This window comes from Trachypithecus francoisi, unplaced genomic scaffold (genome assembly GCF_009764315.1).
Source record: "Trachypithecus francoisi isolate TF-2019V2 unplaced genomic scaffold, Tfra_2.0 Lachesis_group19, whole genome shotgun sequence".
NCBI classification, from domain to species: Eukaryota; Metazoa; Chordata; class Mammalia; order Primates; family Cercopithecidae; genus Trachypithecus; species Trachypithecus francoisi.
In genome coordinates, this window is record NW_022681464.1 from 4,574,019 (window position 1) to 4,590,275 (window position 16,257).

Sequence of the window (16,257 nt, forward strand, 5' to 3'; positions counted from 1 at the left end):
TAGAACTCAGGACTAAGAAACTCAATCAAAACCGCTCAACTACATGGAAACTGAACAACCTGCTCCTGAATGACTACTGGGTACATAACGAAATGAAGGCAGAAATAAAGATGTTCTTTGAAACCAATGAGAACAAAGATACAACATACCAGAATCTCTGGGACACATTTAAAGCAGTGTGTAGAGGGAAATTTATAGCACTAAATGCCCACAAGAGAAAGCAGGAAAGATCTAAAATTGACACTCTAACATCACAATTAAAAGAACTGGAGAAGCAAGAGCAAATACATTCAAAAGCTAGCAGAAGGCAAGAAATAACTAAGATCAGAGCAGAACTGAAGGAGATAGAGACACAAAAAACCCTCCAAAAAATCAATGAATCCAGGAGTTGGTTTTTTGAAAAGATCAACAAAATTGACAGACCGCTAGCAAGACTAATAAAGAAGAAAAGAGAGAAGAATCAAATAGACGCAATAAAAAATGATAAAGGGGATATCACCACGGACCCCACAGAAATACAAACTACCATCAGAGAATACTATAAACACCTCTACGCAAATCAACTAGAAAATCTAGAAGAAATGGATAATTTCCTGGACACTTACACTCTTCCAAGACTAAACCAGGAAGAAGTTGAACCCCTAAATAGACCAAGAGCAGACTCTGAAATTGAGGCAATAATTAATAGCCTACCAACCAAAAAAAGTCCAGGACCAGATGGATTCACAGCTGAATTCTACCAGAGGTACAAGGAGGAGCTGGTACCATTCCTTCTGAAACTATTCCAATCAATAGAAAAAGAGGGAATCCTCCCTAACTCATTTTATCAGGCCAATATCATCCTGATACCAAAGCCTGGCAGAGACACAACAAAAAAAGAAAATTTTAGACCAATATCCCTGATGAACATCGATGCAAAAATCCTCAATAAAATACTGGCAAACCGGATTCAGCAGCACATCAAAAAGCTTATCCACCATGATCAAGTGGGCTTCATCCCTGGGATGCAAGGCTGGTTCAACATTCGCAAATCAATAAACGTAATCCAGCATATAAACACAACCAAAGACAAGAACCACATGATTATCTCAATAGATGCAGAAAAGGCTTTTGACAAAATTCAACAGCCCTTCATGCTAAAAACGCTCAATAAATTCGGTATTGATGGAACGTACCTCAAAATAATAAGAGCTATTTATGACAAACCCACAGCCAATATCATACTGAATGGGCAAAACCTGGAAAAATTCCCTTTGAAAACTGGCACAAGACAGGGATGCCCTCTCTCACCACTCCTATTCAACAGAGTGTTGGAAGTTCTGGCAAGGGCAATCAGGCAAGAGAAAGAAATCAAGGGTATCCAGTTAGGAAAAGAAGAAGTCAAATTGTCCCTGTTTGCAGATGACATGATTGTATATTTAGAAAACCCCATTGTCTCAGCCCAAAATCTCCTTAAGCTGATAAGCAACTTCAGCAAAGTCTCAGGATACAAAATTAATGTGCAAAAATCACAAGCATTCTTATACACCAGTAACAGACAAACAGAGAGCCAAATCATGAATGAACTTCCATTCACAATTGCTTCAAAGAGAATAAAATACCTAGGAATCCAACTTACAAGGGATGTAAAGGACCTCTTCAAGGAGAACTACAAACCACTGCTCAGTGAAATCAGAGGACACAAAGAAATGGAAGAACATACCATGCTCATGGATAGGAAGAATCAATATCGTGAAAATGGCCATACTGCCCAAGGTTATTTATAGATTCAATGCCATCTCCATCAAGCTACCAATGACTTTCTTCACAGAATTGGAAAAAACGGCTTTAAAGTTCATATGGAACCAAAAAAGAGCCCGCATTGCCAAGACAATCCTATGTCATAAGAACAAAGCTGCAGGCATCACGCTACCTGACTTCAAACTATACTACAAGGCTACAGTAACCAAAACAGCATGGTACTGGTACCAAAACAGAGATATAGACCAGTGGAACAGAACAGAGTCCTCAGAAATAATACCACATATCTACAGCCATCTGATCTTTGACAAACCTGAGAGAAGCAAGAAATGGGGAAAGGATTCCCTATTTAATAAATGGTGCTGGGAAAATTGGCTAGCCATAAGTAGAAAGCTGAAACTGGATCCTTTCCTTACTCCTTATACGAAAATTAATTCAAGATGGATTAGAGACTTAAATGTTAGACCTAATACCATAAAAACCCTAGAAGAAAACCTAGGTAGTACCATTCAGGACATAGGCATGGGCAAGGACTTCATGTCTAAAACACCAAAAGCAACAGCAGCAAAAGCCAAAATTGACAAATGGGATCTAATTAAACTAAAGAGCTTCTGCACAGCAAAAGAAACTACCATCAGAGTGAACAGGCAACCTACAGAATGGGAGAAAATTTTTGCAATCTACTCATCTGACAAAGGGCTAATATCCAGAATCTACAAAGAACTCAAACAAATTTACAAGAAAAAAACAAACAACCCCATCAAAAAGTGGGCAAAGGATATGAACAGACATTTCTCAAAAGAAGACATTCATAGAGCCAACAGACACATGAAAAAATGCTCATCATCACTGGCCATCAGAGAGATGCAAATCAAAACCACAATGAGATACCATCTCACACCAGTTAGAATGGCAATCATTAAAAAGTCAGGAAACAACAGGTGCTGGAGAGGATGCGGAGAAATAGGAACACTTTTACACTGTTGGTGGGATTGTAAACTAGTTCAACCATTATGGAAAAGAGTATGGCGATTCCTCAAGGATCTAGAACTAGATGTACCATATGACCCAGCCATCCCACTACTGGGTATATACCCAAAGGATTATAAATCATGCTGCTATAAAGACACATGCACACGTATGTTTATTGCGGCACTATTCACAATAGCAAAGACTTGGAATCAACCCAAATGTCCATCAGTGACAGACTGGATTAAGAAAATGTGGCACATATACACCATGGAATACTATGCAGCCATAAAAAAGGATGAGTTTGCGTCCTTTGTAGGGACATGGATGCAGCTGGAAACCATCATTCTTAGCAAACTATCACAAGAACAGAAAACCAAACACCGCATGTTCTCACTCATAGGTGGGAACTGAACAATGAGATCACTTGGACTCGGGAAGGGGAACATCACACATCGGGGCCTGTCATGGGGAGGGGGGAGGGGGGAGGGATTGCATTGGGAGTTATACCTAATATAAATGACGAATTGATGGGTGCTGACGAGTTGATGGGTGCAGCACACCAACATGGCACAAGTATACATATGTAACAAACATGCACGTTATGCACATGTACCCTAGAATTTAAAGTATAATAAAAAAAAAAAAAAGAAAAAAAGAAAAAACTTAAATCTACCTATAACCTGGAAGCCCCCGCTTCGAGTTATCCCACCTTTCTGGACTGAACCAATGTGTATCTTAAATGTATTTGATGTCTCATGTCTCCTTAAAATATACAAAACCAAGCTGTGCCCCCACAACCTGGAGCACATATTCTCAGGATCTCCTGAGGGCTGTGTCACAGGCCATGGTCACTCATTATGTGGCTCAGAATAAATCTCTTCAAATGTTTTAGATTTTTAATCTTTTCATCAACAGTACAATAAATGAAAATAAAAAATTTACCCGAGAGGTTCAACAGTAGATTTGAGCAAGTGGGAGAAAGAATCAGCAAACTTAAAAATAGGTTGCCCAAGATTATCTAGTCTAAGACAGAAAGAAAAAAGAATACAGAAATATGAATTGCCGGGCGTGGTGGTTCATGCCTCTAATCCCAGCACTTTGGGAAGCTTAGGTGAGTGGTTCACGAGGTCAAAAGATCGAGACCATCCTGGCCAACATGATAAAACCCCATCTCTAATTTAAAAAAAAAAAAAAAAAATTAGCTAGGTGTGGTGGCGTGCACCTGCAGTCCCAGCTACTGAGGAGGCTGAGGCAGGAGAATTGCTTGAACCTGGGAGGCGGAGGTTGCAGTGAGCTGAGATTGTGCCACTGCACTCCAGCCTGGTGACAGAGGGAGACTCCGTCTCAAAAAAAAGAAATATGAACAGAATCTCTGAGACCTGTGAGATACCATCAAGTATGCCAACATATGCATAATGAAGTCTGAGAAGAGAAGAGAAAGAAGCAGAAGAATATTTCAAGAGATAATGCCCCAAAACTTCTCAAATATAAGAAACATTAATCCACACATCCAATAAGCTCAACAACTCCACGTGTGATAAACAAAGAGATCTACACCTAGACAAAGACAAAAACAAGTTTGCAGATGGAGCATAGTCTAAATGCATTATCATACTTCTCTAAAGAAAATAACGTCGGCCAGGAGCGGTGGCTCTAGTCTATAATCCCAGCACTTTGAGGCTGAGGCAGGCAGATCACCTGAGGTCAGGAGTTTGAGACCAGCCTGACTAACATGGAGAAACTTTGTCTCTACTAAAAATACAGGCCGGGCGCGGTGGCTCAAGCCTGTAATCCCAGCACTTTGGGAGGCCGAGACGGGCGGATCACAAGGTCAGGAGATCGAGACCATCCTGGCTAACACGGTGAAACCCCGTCTCTACTAAAAATACAAAAAAATAGCCGGGCGAGGTGGCGGCGCCTGTAGTCCCAGCTACTCGGGAGGCTGAGGCAGGAGAATGGCGTGAACCCGGGAGGCGGAGCTTGCAGTGAGCTGAGATCTGGCCACTGCACTCCAGCCTGGGCGACAGAGTGAGACTCCGTCTCAAACAAAAAAAAATAAAAATAAAAAAATAAAAAAAAAAAAAATAAAAAATTAGGCCAGGCGCGATGGCTCATGCCTGTAATCCCAGCACTGTGGGAGGCCGAGGCAGGCGGATCACAAGCTCAGGAGTTCTGAGACCAGCCTGGCCAATGTGGTGAAACCCCATCTCTACTACTCAGCTACTTGGGAGGCTGAGGCAGGAGAACAGCTTGAACCCAGGAGGTGGAGGTTGCAGTGAGCCGAGATTGCATCACTGCACTCCAGCCTGGGTAACAGAGCGAGACTCTGTCTTAAAAAAACAAAAAACCAGAAAAAACAAAACATAATCCAATTATAAGTGGAAAGTAAAAGGATGGAAAAAGATATACCACACAAATTGTAACCAAAAGAGAGCTACAGTGGCTATACTAACAATAGACAAAACAGACTTTAAAATGAATGCTGCTACTACAGAGGACATTTTACAATGATGAAAGGGTGAATCTATTATGAAGATATAACTATTATAAATATAGACATACCTAACAACAGAGGTCCAGAATACATGAAGCAAAGCTAACAGAATTGAAGAAAGAAAGGCAATTCAACAAGATGGAGACTTTAATACCCACTTTCAATAATGGAGGAGACACTAAACAAAATAAGAAAACAGCAGACTTGAACAACAGCAACAATTAACAAGTCCTGACAGACACACAGAACACTCAACAACTGTAGAATACATATTCTTCTCAGGTGCTCACAGAACACCCCAGGACAGATCACGTATTAGATCATAAAACAAGTTTCAGAAAATGTAAAATAATTTAAGTCATTCAATGTGTGATCTCGGACTACAATGCAAGGAGATAAAAAACCAATAATATGAGGAAATTTGAGGAATTCACAAATATTTGAATAAACAACACACTCTTAAATAATCAACTGGCTAAAGATGAAATCACAAGGGAAATTAGAAGATACTTTGCATTAAAACATAACATATCGGCCAGGTGCGGTGGCTCACGCCTGTAATCCCAGCACTGTGGGAGGCCGAGGTGGGCAGATCACGAGGTCAGGAGATTAAGACCATCCTGGTTAACATGGTGAAACCCCGTCTCCACTAAAAATACAAAAAAATTAGCCGGGCGTGGGGGCGTGCGCCTGTAGTCCCAGCTGCTGGGGAGGCTGAGACAGGAGAATGGTATGAATCCGGGAGGCAGAGCTTGCAGTGAGCTGAGATTGCGCCACTGCACTCCAGCCTGGGTGACAGAGCAAGTCTCTGCTTCAAAAAAAAAAAAAAAAGAAAAAGAAAAAAAAGAAACATATCAAATTATTTATTAGTTTAATATTAAGCAGAAATGATCATCCTCTCACCTACTCTTCTCCTGCTTTCTCCATCTCCCTTTGCCACTTCTCCCAAGTCTCCCTTTTTTTCATCTATGCAACAGCAATTCCCTCCCTCCCAATTTACATAGCAGAGGTGTACTTCCTCCAGCTGATCCTGAAAGATCCTGAACTCTTTTCCTTTAGGCACATGCTGTTTCTCCACAGGAGTCAATACTGACACAAATCTCTTAAACAGACACTTGAATATTCAGGTAAACATGCTAGGGAGCCAGTAAGGGTGTAAAGCTGGGAGTCTCATCAGCCATTGGAATTCCAAATCCAATGACTATTACAACACTATTATGCACCCATGTATTTATTATACGGCTTATAAAACATTTTAGAGATATATTTATAATATACTTTTCTCAGTGGTAAAATTGCATATATAAGTATATGCTATAATCTTAAAAGTAAGTATACTTTTAAGAGAATCATGGCCAAATAAAAATAGATGATAGTTTTTTTAATCTTTTATTAGTCGTATTATTTGTATAAATAAGAACCAGAAGAAAATTCTAAATTTATTAAAGAACTAGCCAAGAGAAGTTAAAATAAAAACAAATAAATTAACAAAACCCTCAGAGAATTAATAACCAGAAAACCAGAGTTCCAGATACAAAGCTTGAGCATGTCCCTAAATCTTAGGGATGGAATCTACAAAATAAAGGAGTTATTGATTCTCTTCTTCAACACTCCTTCTTGAATTAAGTTAATGGCTTGCATAGGTATTTACTATGTACTTAGCTCTTTTAGTTCTGGCAATCTATGGTTCATTATTCTAAATAGAGTCCATTAGGATATTTTAATTTGGCTGAAATAAATTAAAAATCTGTAGTAAAATCTCTTTACAATCTTACATCTTAAAGAGAATACTTGGTTTAAAAGAGATGCTCAGTACTATTATGGAAGGAACTGGCAAAAGAAAAAATGCAGATAGAAGGAGTGATTTGAGAATTACTAGCTTCTATCAATAGTGTTCAGGTGTTTTTTAAAAAAATTTCAGGACTCCTATACCTTTAAATAATTGGGTCATCAATAAAAATGCTAGCGTCTCTCTTGCTAAGGCAGCCAACACAGAGGTAGGAAGAACAAAAGTGAAAAAAAAATTGAGGGTAGGAGGCTATGTACATAGTTTAGAGTTGGCTAATCTTGTAATCAAACAATTGCACACTTTTACAGTTGTAATCATAATAAACTTCAGCCTGAATCCTCCCCAAATTTCTTGTTTGAGAACTCTACTGTATGGAAGCATTATTAAAGTATAAAAAGAAAGTATCACTTTTATCTCCCTCTAAAGGCTTTAAATCCACACTAAAGATGAATAGCCAATTCATTTATTATATATTTTATCATCTCTATGATTCAACCAAATATTTATTTACTGGTACTCATTTCATACTTTAAGGCACATTTTATCTATATCTTTAAGCCTTTTACAATCTAATATAAGACATATCATGAGTGTAATAGAAATAACCTCAGACTAAAACAGCTTTTCAGACTCTTTAACACTGATTTGGGTTTGTACTGAGAAATGTAAGAAGGCAAATGATTCAGGAGATAGAATCCATTTATATACATTTATATGCAGGAGATAAAATGCATTCCCTTAACCTCAATACGGATAGGCACTACATAGCCAGTGCCTCACTAGCATTCAAATGCATGTTTAGATTTCTGAAAATGTGTTAAATGAGATGAACTTGCACTTTTTTAAAGGACAAATTATAACTAAGTGGAAAGCTCTGTTCATCACAAATCCACAATTATTCACATTGCATATTCTATTGCTTATGTTGTTTTGGTATAGGAATTAGGTCTTAATACATAAATTTGAAATAAAATAAACTCATTGTATTAGCCCACTCTCAAGCTGCTATGACGAAATACCAAGACTGGGTAATTTATAAGAAAAGAGATTTAATTGACTCACAGTTCCACATGGCTGGGGAGACTCAGGAAACTTTCAATTATGGTAGAAGGCCCCTCTTCCCAGGGCGGCAGGAGAGAGAATGAGTGCTGAATGAAAGGGGAAGTCCCTTATAAAACCATCAGATCTTGTAAGAACAGCATGCGGGAAACCACCCTCATGATTCAATTACCTCCACCTGGTCCTACCTTTGACACGTGGGAATTATTAAAATTCAAGATGAGATATGGGTGGTGACGCAGAGCCAAATCATATCACTCATCAACTGAAAACTTTTTAATGTAATTTAAAATTATTCTTACTTTTTTCCTCCTTCTTCCTCCTATTCTTATTTTTAAAAAAAACTGCATCACTCAATTTTTAAGACTTTGTAAGATGAAATGGGCTTCAGAAAAACACAAAAAATGATAAGAAAACATATAAATCAGTACATTGGGAAAAAAGGTCTGAATAGGGGTATTGCCTTTTTTTTTTTTTTGAGACAGAGTCTCGCTCTGTTGCCCAGGCTGGAGTGCAGTGGCCAGATCTCAGCTCACTGCAAGCTCCGCCTCCCGGGTTCACGCCATTCTCCTGCCTCAGCCTCCCGAGTAGCTGGGACTACAGGCACCCGCCACCTCGCCCGACTAGTTTTTTGTATTTTTTTAGTAGAGACGGGGTTTCACCGTGTTAGCCAGGATGGTCCCGATCTCCTGACCTCGTGATCCACCCGTCTCGGCCTCCCAAAGTGCTGGGATTACAGGCTTGAGCCACCGTGCCCGGCCTGAATAGGGGTATTTCCTAACTTGTTTTACAAGAAGTAGGTAACAAAATTGCTACCTAATCCAAACTTCTTTTCTGGAAGCAAAACCCATGTTTAATTATCTGTGAAACTCTGAGCACACCAATAATGTCAGATTTTGTTTTCCTATGTGCTCATTTGTTCATGCATTCATCCATCTATCCAGCATGTACTGATGCTCTGTGTGTGCTAAGCACTCTGGAGTAAGATATTGAGGATACAGACTAAGATATGGTCCTTGTCCTCAAGGGAGGAATGAGATAATTCCAACTGAGTATGATAAATGGTATTGACAGAAGTGAGCACAAGAATGATCAAAGAACAAACAGGGGAGTAACTCACCCAGTGTGGTGAGGAAGTAGAAAAAAGCATCAGTGAAAACTTCCTAGAGCAGTGGTCCCCAACCTCTTTGGCACCAGTGACCAGTTTCATGGAAGACAATTTTTTTTTTTTTTTTTTTGAGACAGGGACTCACTCTGTCACCCAAGCTGCAGTGCAAGTGGCACGATCTCACTGCAACCTCCACCTCCTGGGTTCAAGTGATCCTCCCACCTCAGCCTCCTGAGTAGCTTAAACTATAGGCATGCACCACAATGCTTGGCTAATTTTTCTGTATTTTTGGTAGAGACGAGGTCAGGCTGGTCTCAAACTCCTGAGCCCAAGCAATCCACCTCAGCCTACCAAAGTGCTGGGACTACAGGTGTGAGCCACCGTACCCGGCCGAAGACAATTTTTCTTTTCATGTCTTAGCTGTTATTGAAGTCATTGATGATAGTAACATTTTCATGAGTTTTTATCTTGTTGACTATATTTCAGGGGGTGGGGAATGGTTTCAGGACAAAACTGTGCCACCTCAAATCATCAAGCATTAGATTCTCATAATTAGTGCACAACCTAGATCCCTTGCATGCACAGTTCACAATAGGGTTTGCACTCCTCTGACAGGAGGCAGAGCGCAGGTGGTAATGCAAGCCATGGGGATTGGCTGTAATCACAGATGAAGCTTCACTTGCTCAACCACTGCTCATGTTCTGCTGTATAGGAAAGGATGCAGAGCTGAATTTCAGAAAATTATTATAAAAGTTAGCCAAATGAGCATGCGGAGAAAAGGAGAAATACAATTTTATACTTGTATAGCCCTTTAAATGTTTCCAAATGCTATTACCTATATTGTTTACATGAAAAAACTAAGGCCTAGAGAATTTGAAGGGTTTGCCAAAGTTTTATGGCTAGTAAATGGTAAAGCTCGAATTACCACCTAAATTCCTGCTTATAACCTAGCATAATGGTGTCCCACTTTTTAAAGTGGTAGTCATTAACTACCATAAATAACTTCAAAGAAATTTTGGCCAGGTGTGGTGGCTCATGCCTGTAATCCCAACAGTTTAGGAGGCTGAGGCAGGTGGATAGCTTGAGCCCAGGAGTTCAAAACCAACGTAGGCAACATGGCAAGACCTCGTCTCTACAAAAAAATACAAAAAGTAGCCAGGTGTGGTGGCACATGCCTCCAGTCTCAGCTACTTGGGAAGCTGAGATGGGAGAATCACCTGAGCCCAGGGAGGTCAAGGCTGCAGTGAGCCATGATAGTGTCATTACACTCCAGCCTGGGCAACAGAGTGAGAACCTGTCTCAAAAAAGTAAAATAGGCCTGGCACAGTGGCTCACACCTGTAATCCCAGCACTTTGGGAGACCAAGGCGGGCAGATCACAAGGCTGGGAGATTGAGACCATCCTGGCTAACATGGTGAAACCCTGTCTCTACTAAAAATACAAAAAATTAGCTGGGCGTGGTGGCGGGCGCCTGTAGTTCCAGCTACTCAGGAGGCTGAGGCAGGAGAATGGTGTGAACCCGGGAGGCGGAGCTTGCAGTGAGCCGAGATTGTGCCACTGGCTCTAGCCTGGGTGGCACAGCGAGACTCCGTCTCAAAAAAATAAATAAAATAAAATAAAATAAAATAATACTAGGTTTCTACTTGGGATAATAAAAAAGTTCTGGAACTAGATAGTGGTGATGGTTGCACAACAATGAATGAATTTAATGTCACTGACTTGTATACTTTTAAATGGTTAAAATCGTCAATTTTATATTATGCTTCCTTTACCACAATAAAAAAGTATTATAAACAAAGAGCAGGTATACCTTGAATATACAGTGATTACAGACATACATTTAAAAAGATTCAGAATTCAATACTGCCTTTAATTACTATTTTATTAATTATAGCAGCAACATATCCTTAAAATAATATTTACAAAAATGTGAAAAGTTATTAAGTCTACAATGTTTGAAGTGCAAACTTGATTTCTTTACATGGTAAGTTCCTGAGGAGTCTATAACCTATGAATTGGGAATCACTGGTCTATGTTCTTTAAACAAAAATTAAACTCTTCCTGATGTTTAAGGGGTTTCCAGAAGCGGTCCTTCAATGATGTGACCATACAGATGCTATTCAATCTTAGAGATTTCAGAAGGCCAGACGTTAGACATTATCTTCTTTTTTTTTTGAGATGGAGTTTTGCTCTTCTTGCCCAGGCTGACGTGCAATGGCACGACCTAGGTTCACCGCACTCTCCACTTCCAGGTTCAAACAATTCTGCCTCAGCCTCTCGAGTAGCTGGGATTACAGGCATGCGCCACCACACCCAGCTAATTTTGTATTTTCAGTAGAGACAGGGTTTCTCCATGTTGGTCAGGCTGGTCTCTAACTCCCAACCTCAGGTGATCCACCCGCCTCGGCCTCCCAAGGTACTGGGATTACAGGCATGAGACACTGAGCCTGGCTGACATTATTTTCTTTAGAGATGTATGGTAATGCATTTAGACTATGCTCCATCTGCAAACTTGTTTGCCACTCAATGTACTTTATAAATTTCTTATAATCTCTAAATCCCCAGAGTAGGTTTTAAATAAATTATTTCCATAAAGATAAAAGATAAAACAAAACCAATATATTTATCAAATGTACCCATAGCACTGTAAAAGATACACAGAAGTATTTGGTCACTGCCCAAAAGGAACCAGAAATATAGTCAAGAAAATATAAATTCATGAAAATGTAATTACCATAAATGACTTCAATAACAGCTTAAAACCATGAAAAGAAGCACAAAGTAACACATATTGATTACTTGCCACAGGTACAGGAAGAAACTGCTATGGGGTTTCAGAGGAGGGAGTAATTACTCCAGTCCACAGTGGTGTAAAAAGGTTCTATAGGAGAACTGGATTTGAAATGAGGTGCATCTTAAAGAGCAAATGTGATGTGGGGAGGTCAAGCACAAAGAAGAGAGGATTAGAATATCCTTTATTAAGCTTCATTTAACGCACTAACTGCTTGCTGAACTCATTCTGTGTCACATATAAGAATACAAAGGTGAGGTGCTCTGTGTTACCCATGGTCAAATTCCCCTTTGTAGGCCTGAAACCCCTTATTACTTACCATATGGTAACAATAAACTATTTTCCCTGATAGTGGGAAACAAATGGGACTGACAAGTTTTTTATGACTGCTCTTTTAAAATAAGTCACACCTTTCATTTGAATTTACCTTTCCCCAAAAGGTAAATTTCACATATTGCAATGTATCCTCTTGCAAGCTTCTTGTAAAAAAATCTCTTCCCAGAACTTTTACTTACTATTTAATATTGCCACTAAAAAACAGACAGGCACTTGTCCACTGAATTAAATAGATGAAGGACGAAGTCATGACTAGATCTCAATACTGCGCATCACTTTGGTCCCAAGAGTATAATAAAGAGTCAAGAGTCTCTCTCTTTTGAAGCAGTCATCTAATCATTCTAACTAATGGGGAAAATTTTTTGTGTGCAATGGTTTGTGTCCAAAAAGATAGGTGGAGGTGGGGTGATGTGGACTTTACATAAAGGTTCATTTCACAATTTTGACCCTACCTTCCAAGGACCTAACTGATTAGCTCAGGGTGCGTACCTGATGTGAGCTGGGGAAATGTAAATATCTCACATGTGGCCCAAAGTCCTGGCCAAAGCACTATTCCAAGTTTTTATTTTTTATTTTTTAAAGTTAGAACTAGGAATCAAAGTCAATCCTTTTCTGGTGGTAAAAGTAATGAGGATGAAATTTAGGGGGTATAAAGCAACCACGATTTTGCCATGTAGAGAAGCATAAAAAGTTCATGTAAACAACTATCTCTGAACAGCCTTAGCATAAAGCTACAAAAATATGTCACACCTTATCAGTCTTAAATATATCAAACCTTTAACAGGAAGAGAGAAAATGTACATTGGTATTAATGTTACCACCTTGTTGGTTCTTGGGTTCAGCATAAGTGGCTTGCCTTTTTCTTTTATGTGCAAACGTCGACATGCCAAAGTACAAGTGGTGGAAACTACTTTTAACCGGGACAACATCTTTTCTTTCACCTGAAAAAAACAAACCAAATAAACCCACTGATGAGAACCATATTATAGGCCTCCATGTCCATCGGGTATCAGTTTTCAAAACACATTTATGTTTCCATAGGCTGCAACTGTTTTAAAAAGGTAACAATAGGCGAAGGTGAAAACTTACTTTTTCTGATAACACTCTTATGTTCTTGGGAAATAATCACTGCTACTCTTTATGTACCACCTACTATGTATCAGACACTGCAAAAAACATTTAACCTCTTTCTAGACACACAAGTGTGGCAAGGTATGCATCTCCCACTTGTGAGAGAAACAAATTAAGAGGTTAAGAAACAAGGTAACATAGTAAATAGCAAAGTGAGTTTCATTTTAGTGAGTGAGAGTTTAGCTGGAAGGTAGAAAAGTAAATAATAGGAAAGTGGAGACACACACAGAGGAAAATCTATCCTAATTCTTAATCTAGACCTAGAATTTTAATGTACTATGTTTAATGTTTAAATTTAATATACTAGAACTTTTTGTCTTAGCAAACCTGCTATTTAATATACATAAATCATATAAATTGGCTAGAAAACATAAAAAGTAATTGGGTATAATTATTTTATATGAAATAATGTATAAAATAATTGCATCCATCATAAACATGGACATTTTTAAAGAGAAAACTATACATTAAATCTAAAATATTTAGTGATAATAGATTCTTCTGCTTACCAATTACCTCACCAAAAATCAGAATTTGAAACGCCTATTTATTTCTTTAAACATTACAAATCATTGCAATGATTATGCTGTTAAGTTTTTTTAAATGGAATTTCTATTTGTGGAGAAATCCATGATCTGCGTGACAGGGCAGCAAAACTATTTACATAAGGATTTTTTTTTTCTTTTTGAAGCTCATATACCATAAAAGTAACCATTTTAAACTGAACAATTCAGAAGCATTTCAGAAATTCTTTTTTTGTTTTTGTTTTTGAGATGGAATCTCGCTCTATTGCCCAGACGGAAGTGCAGTGGCACGATCTCAGCTCACTGCAAGTTCCACCTCCCGGGTTCACGGCATTCTCCTGCCTCAGCCTCCTGAGTAGCTGGGACTACAGGCACCCGCCACCACGCCTGGCTAATTTTTTTGTAGTTTTAGTAGAGAAGGGGTTTCGCTGTGTTGGTCAGGATGGTCTCGATTTCCTGACCTCATGATCCGCCTGCCTCAGCCTCCCAAAGTGCTGGGATTACAGGCTTGAGCCACAGCGCCCAGCCAGAAAATTCTTATAGTCGTATAACCACCACCTCTATTTATTCCAAAATATCTTTTTACCCCAGAAAGAAACACTATACCCATTAAGCAGTTATTCCCCAATCCTCCTTTTGGTCCGTTACAACATAAACTCTTTATTACTATTATTCTGTGTATTTATGCTTTACAACAAGTTTTGCCAAACTCTACTATAAGGGTTACAAATCCCTGTGACCCGAAAGGCAGGAAGGAAACTATCCTGCCTGTGTTGTACACACACACACACACACACACACACACACACACACACACACACGAGGTGGGGGGGTTCAGTGGCAGCATGATTTCTGGATTACTTTTACACATATTTCAATCCAGAGGTCAGTGAGAACTTCAAAAAAGTGAATTTATTTATTTATTTTTGAGAAAGAGTCTGATTCTGTCACCCAGGCTGGAGTGCAGTGGCGCCATCTCACTGCAACCTCCGCCTCCCAGGTTCAAGGGATTATCCTGCCATCCTGCCTCAGACTCCTGGGTAACTGGGACAACAGGCACATGCCACCACGCCCAGCTAATTTTTTATATTTTTATTAGAGATGGGGTTTCACCATATTGGCCAGGCTGGTCTTGAACTCCTGAACTCATGATCCACCTGCCTCAGCCTCCCAAAGTGCTGGGATTATATGCATGAGCCACCATGCCCAACCAAAAAAGGGATTTTTTTTTTTTTTTTTGAGACGGAGTCTCTGTCGCCCAGGCTGGAGTGCAAGAGCGTAATCACAGCTCACTACAACCTCTGCCTCCTGGATTCAAGCTATTCTCCTGCCTTAGCCTCCCAAGTAGCTGGGATTACAGGAACTCGCCATCATGCCTGGCTAATTTTTTTTTCTGTATTTTTGTAGAAACAACATTTTTACCATGTTGGCCGGGCCGGTCTTGAACTCCTGACCTCAGGTGATCCACCTGCCTCGGCCTCCTAAAGTGCTGGGATTACAGGCGTGAGCCACCGCGCCCGGCCAAAAAGGGATGTTTTAAAGGTGTTGTCTGATCACTTATTCCTGGACACTGAAACACTCCAGTTTGCAAGCAACTACGCTGAAGTTGTTTTCTGCCTCCCATACCAATTCCATCCACCAACCTGTGAAATGAAGTGTGGTTTGATGTTTCAAGACCACCTGCACAAGGCTTAGCGTTTCATCAACACATCCATGTATGGATGGTAAGCCTGATATTAAATATGACACAGTCAGAGTGAGAAGTCCTTCAACATTGCCAAGAATGTTTTACTCACATTAAATAGTCATTGATGCAATTAAACTGTAAATAATCAAGCATGAAGGACATAAACGAAAATCATGTGTGAATGATTTAAAAGGTTTCCTGCTCTTTGTCAAAAAAGTGAAAAACACTGTACAGGTAGCCAGGCCAAGATAGTAGGAATGGTTTTGTTCACAGCTTCAAAGAAGAAATTTAAGAATTAATTGTGAGCCTTAAGAAAACACTGACAGGCCGGGCGCGGTGGCTCAAGCCTGTAATCCCAGCACTTTGGGAGGCCGAGACGGGTGGATCACGAGGTCAGGAGATCGAGACCATCCTGGCTAACACGGTGAAACCCTGTCTCTACTAAAAAAATACAAAAAAAGCTAGCCGGGCGAGGTGGCAGGCGCCTGTAGTCCCAGCTACTCAGGAGGCTGAGGCAGGAGAATGGCGTAAACCCGGGAGGCGGAGCTTGCAGTGAGCTGAGATCCGGCCACTGCAATCCAGCCCAGGCGACAGAGCGAGACTCCATCTCAAAAAAAAAAAAAAGA

At 39.8% G+C, this 16,257-nt stretch overlaps 1 protein-coding gene across 1 annotated transcript in view; it reads right to left on the minus strand.

The window, feature by feature from the left end:
- Positions 1–16,257, minus strand: part of ME2 (malic enzyme 2) — a 79,557-nt gene that overhangs the window by 47,777 nt on the left and 15,523 nt on the right. Inside the window, exon 2 of the mRNA XM_033177708.1 lies at positions 13,111–13,230. Coding sequence (XP_033033599.1) covers positions 13,111–13,218 — 108 coding nt within the window. The 5' untranslated portion in view covers positions 13,219–13,230. The remainder of the gene's footprint in view (positions 1–13,110; positions 13,231–16,257) is intronic.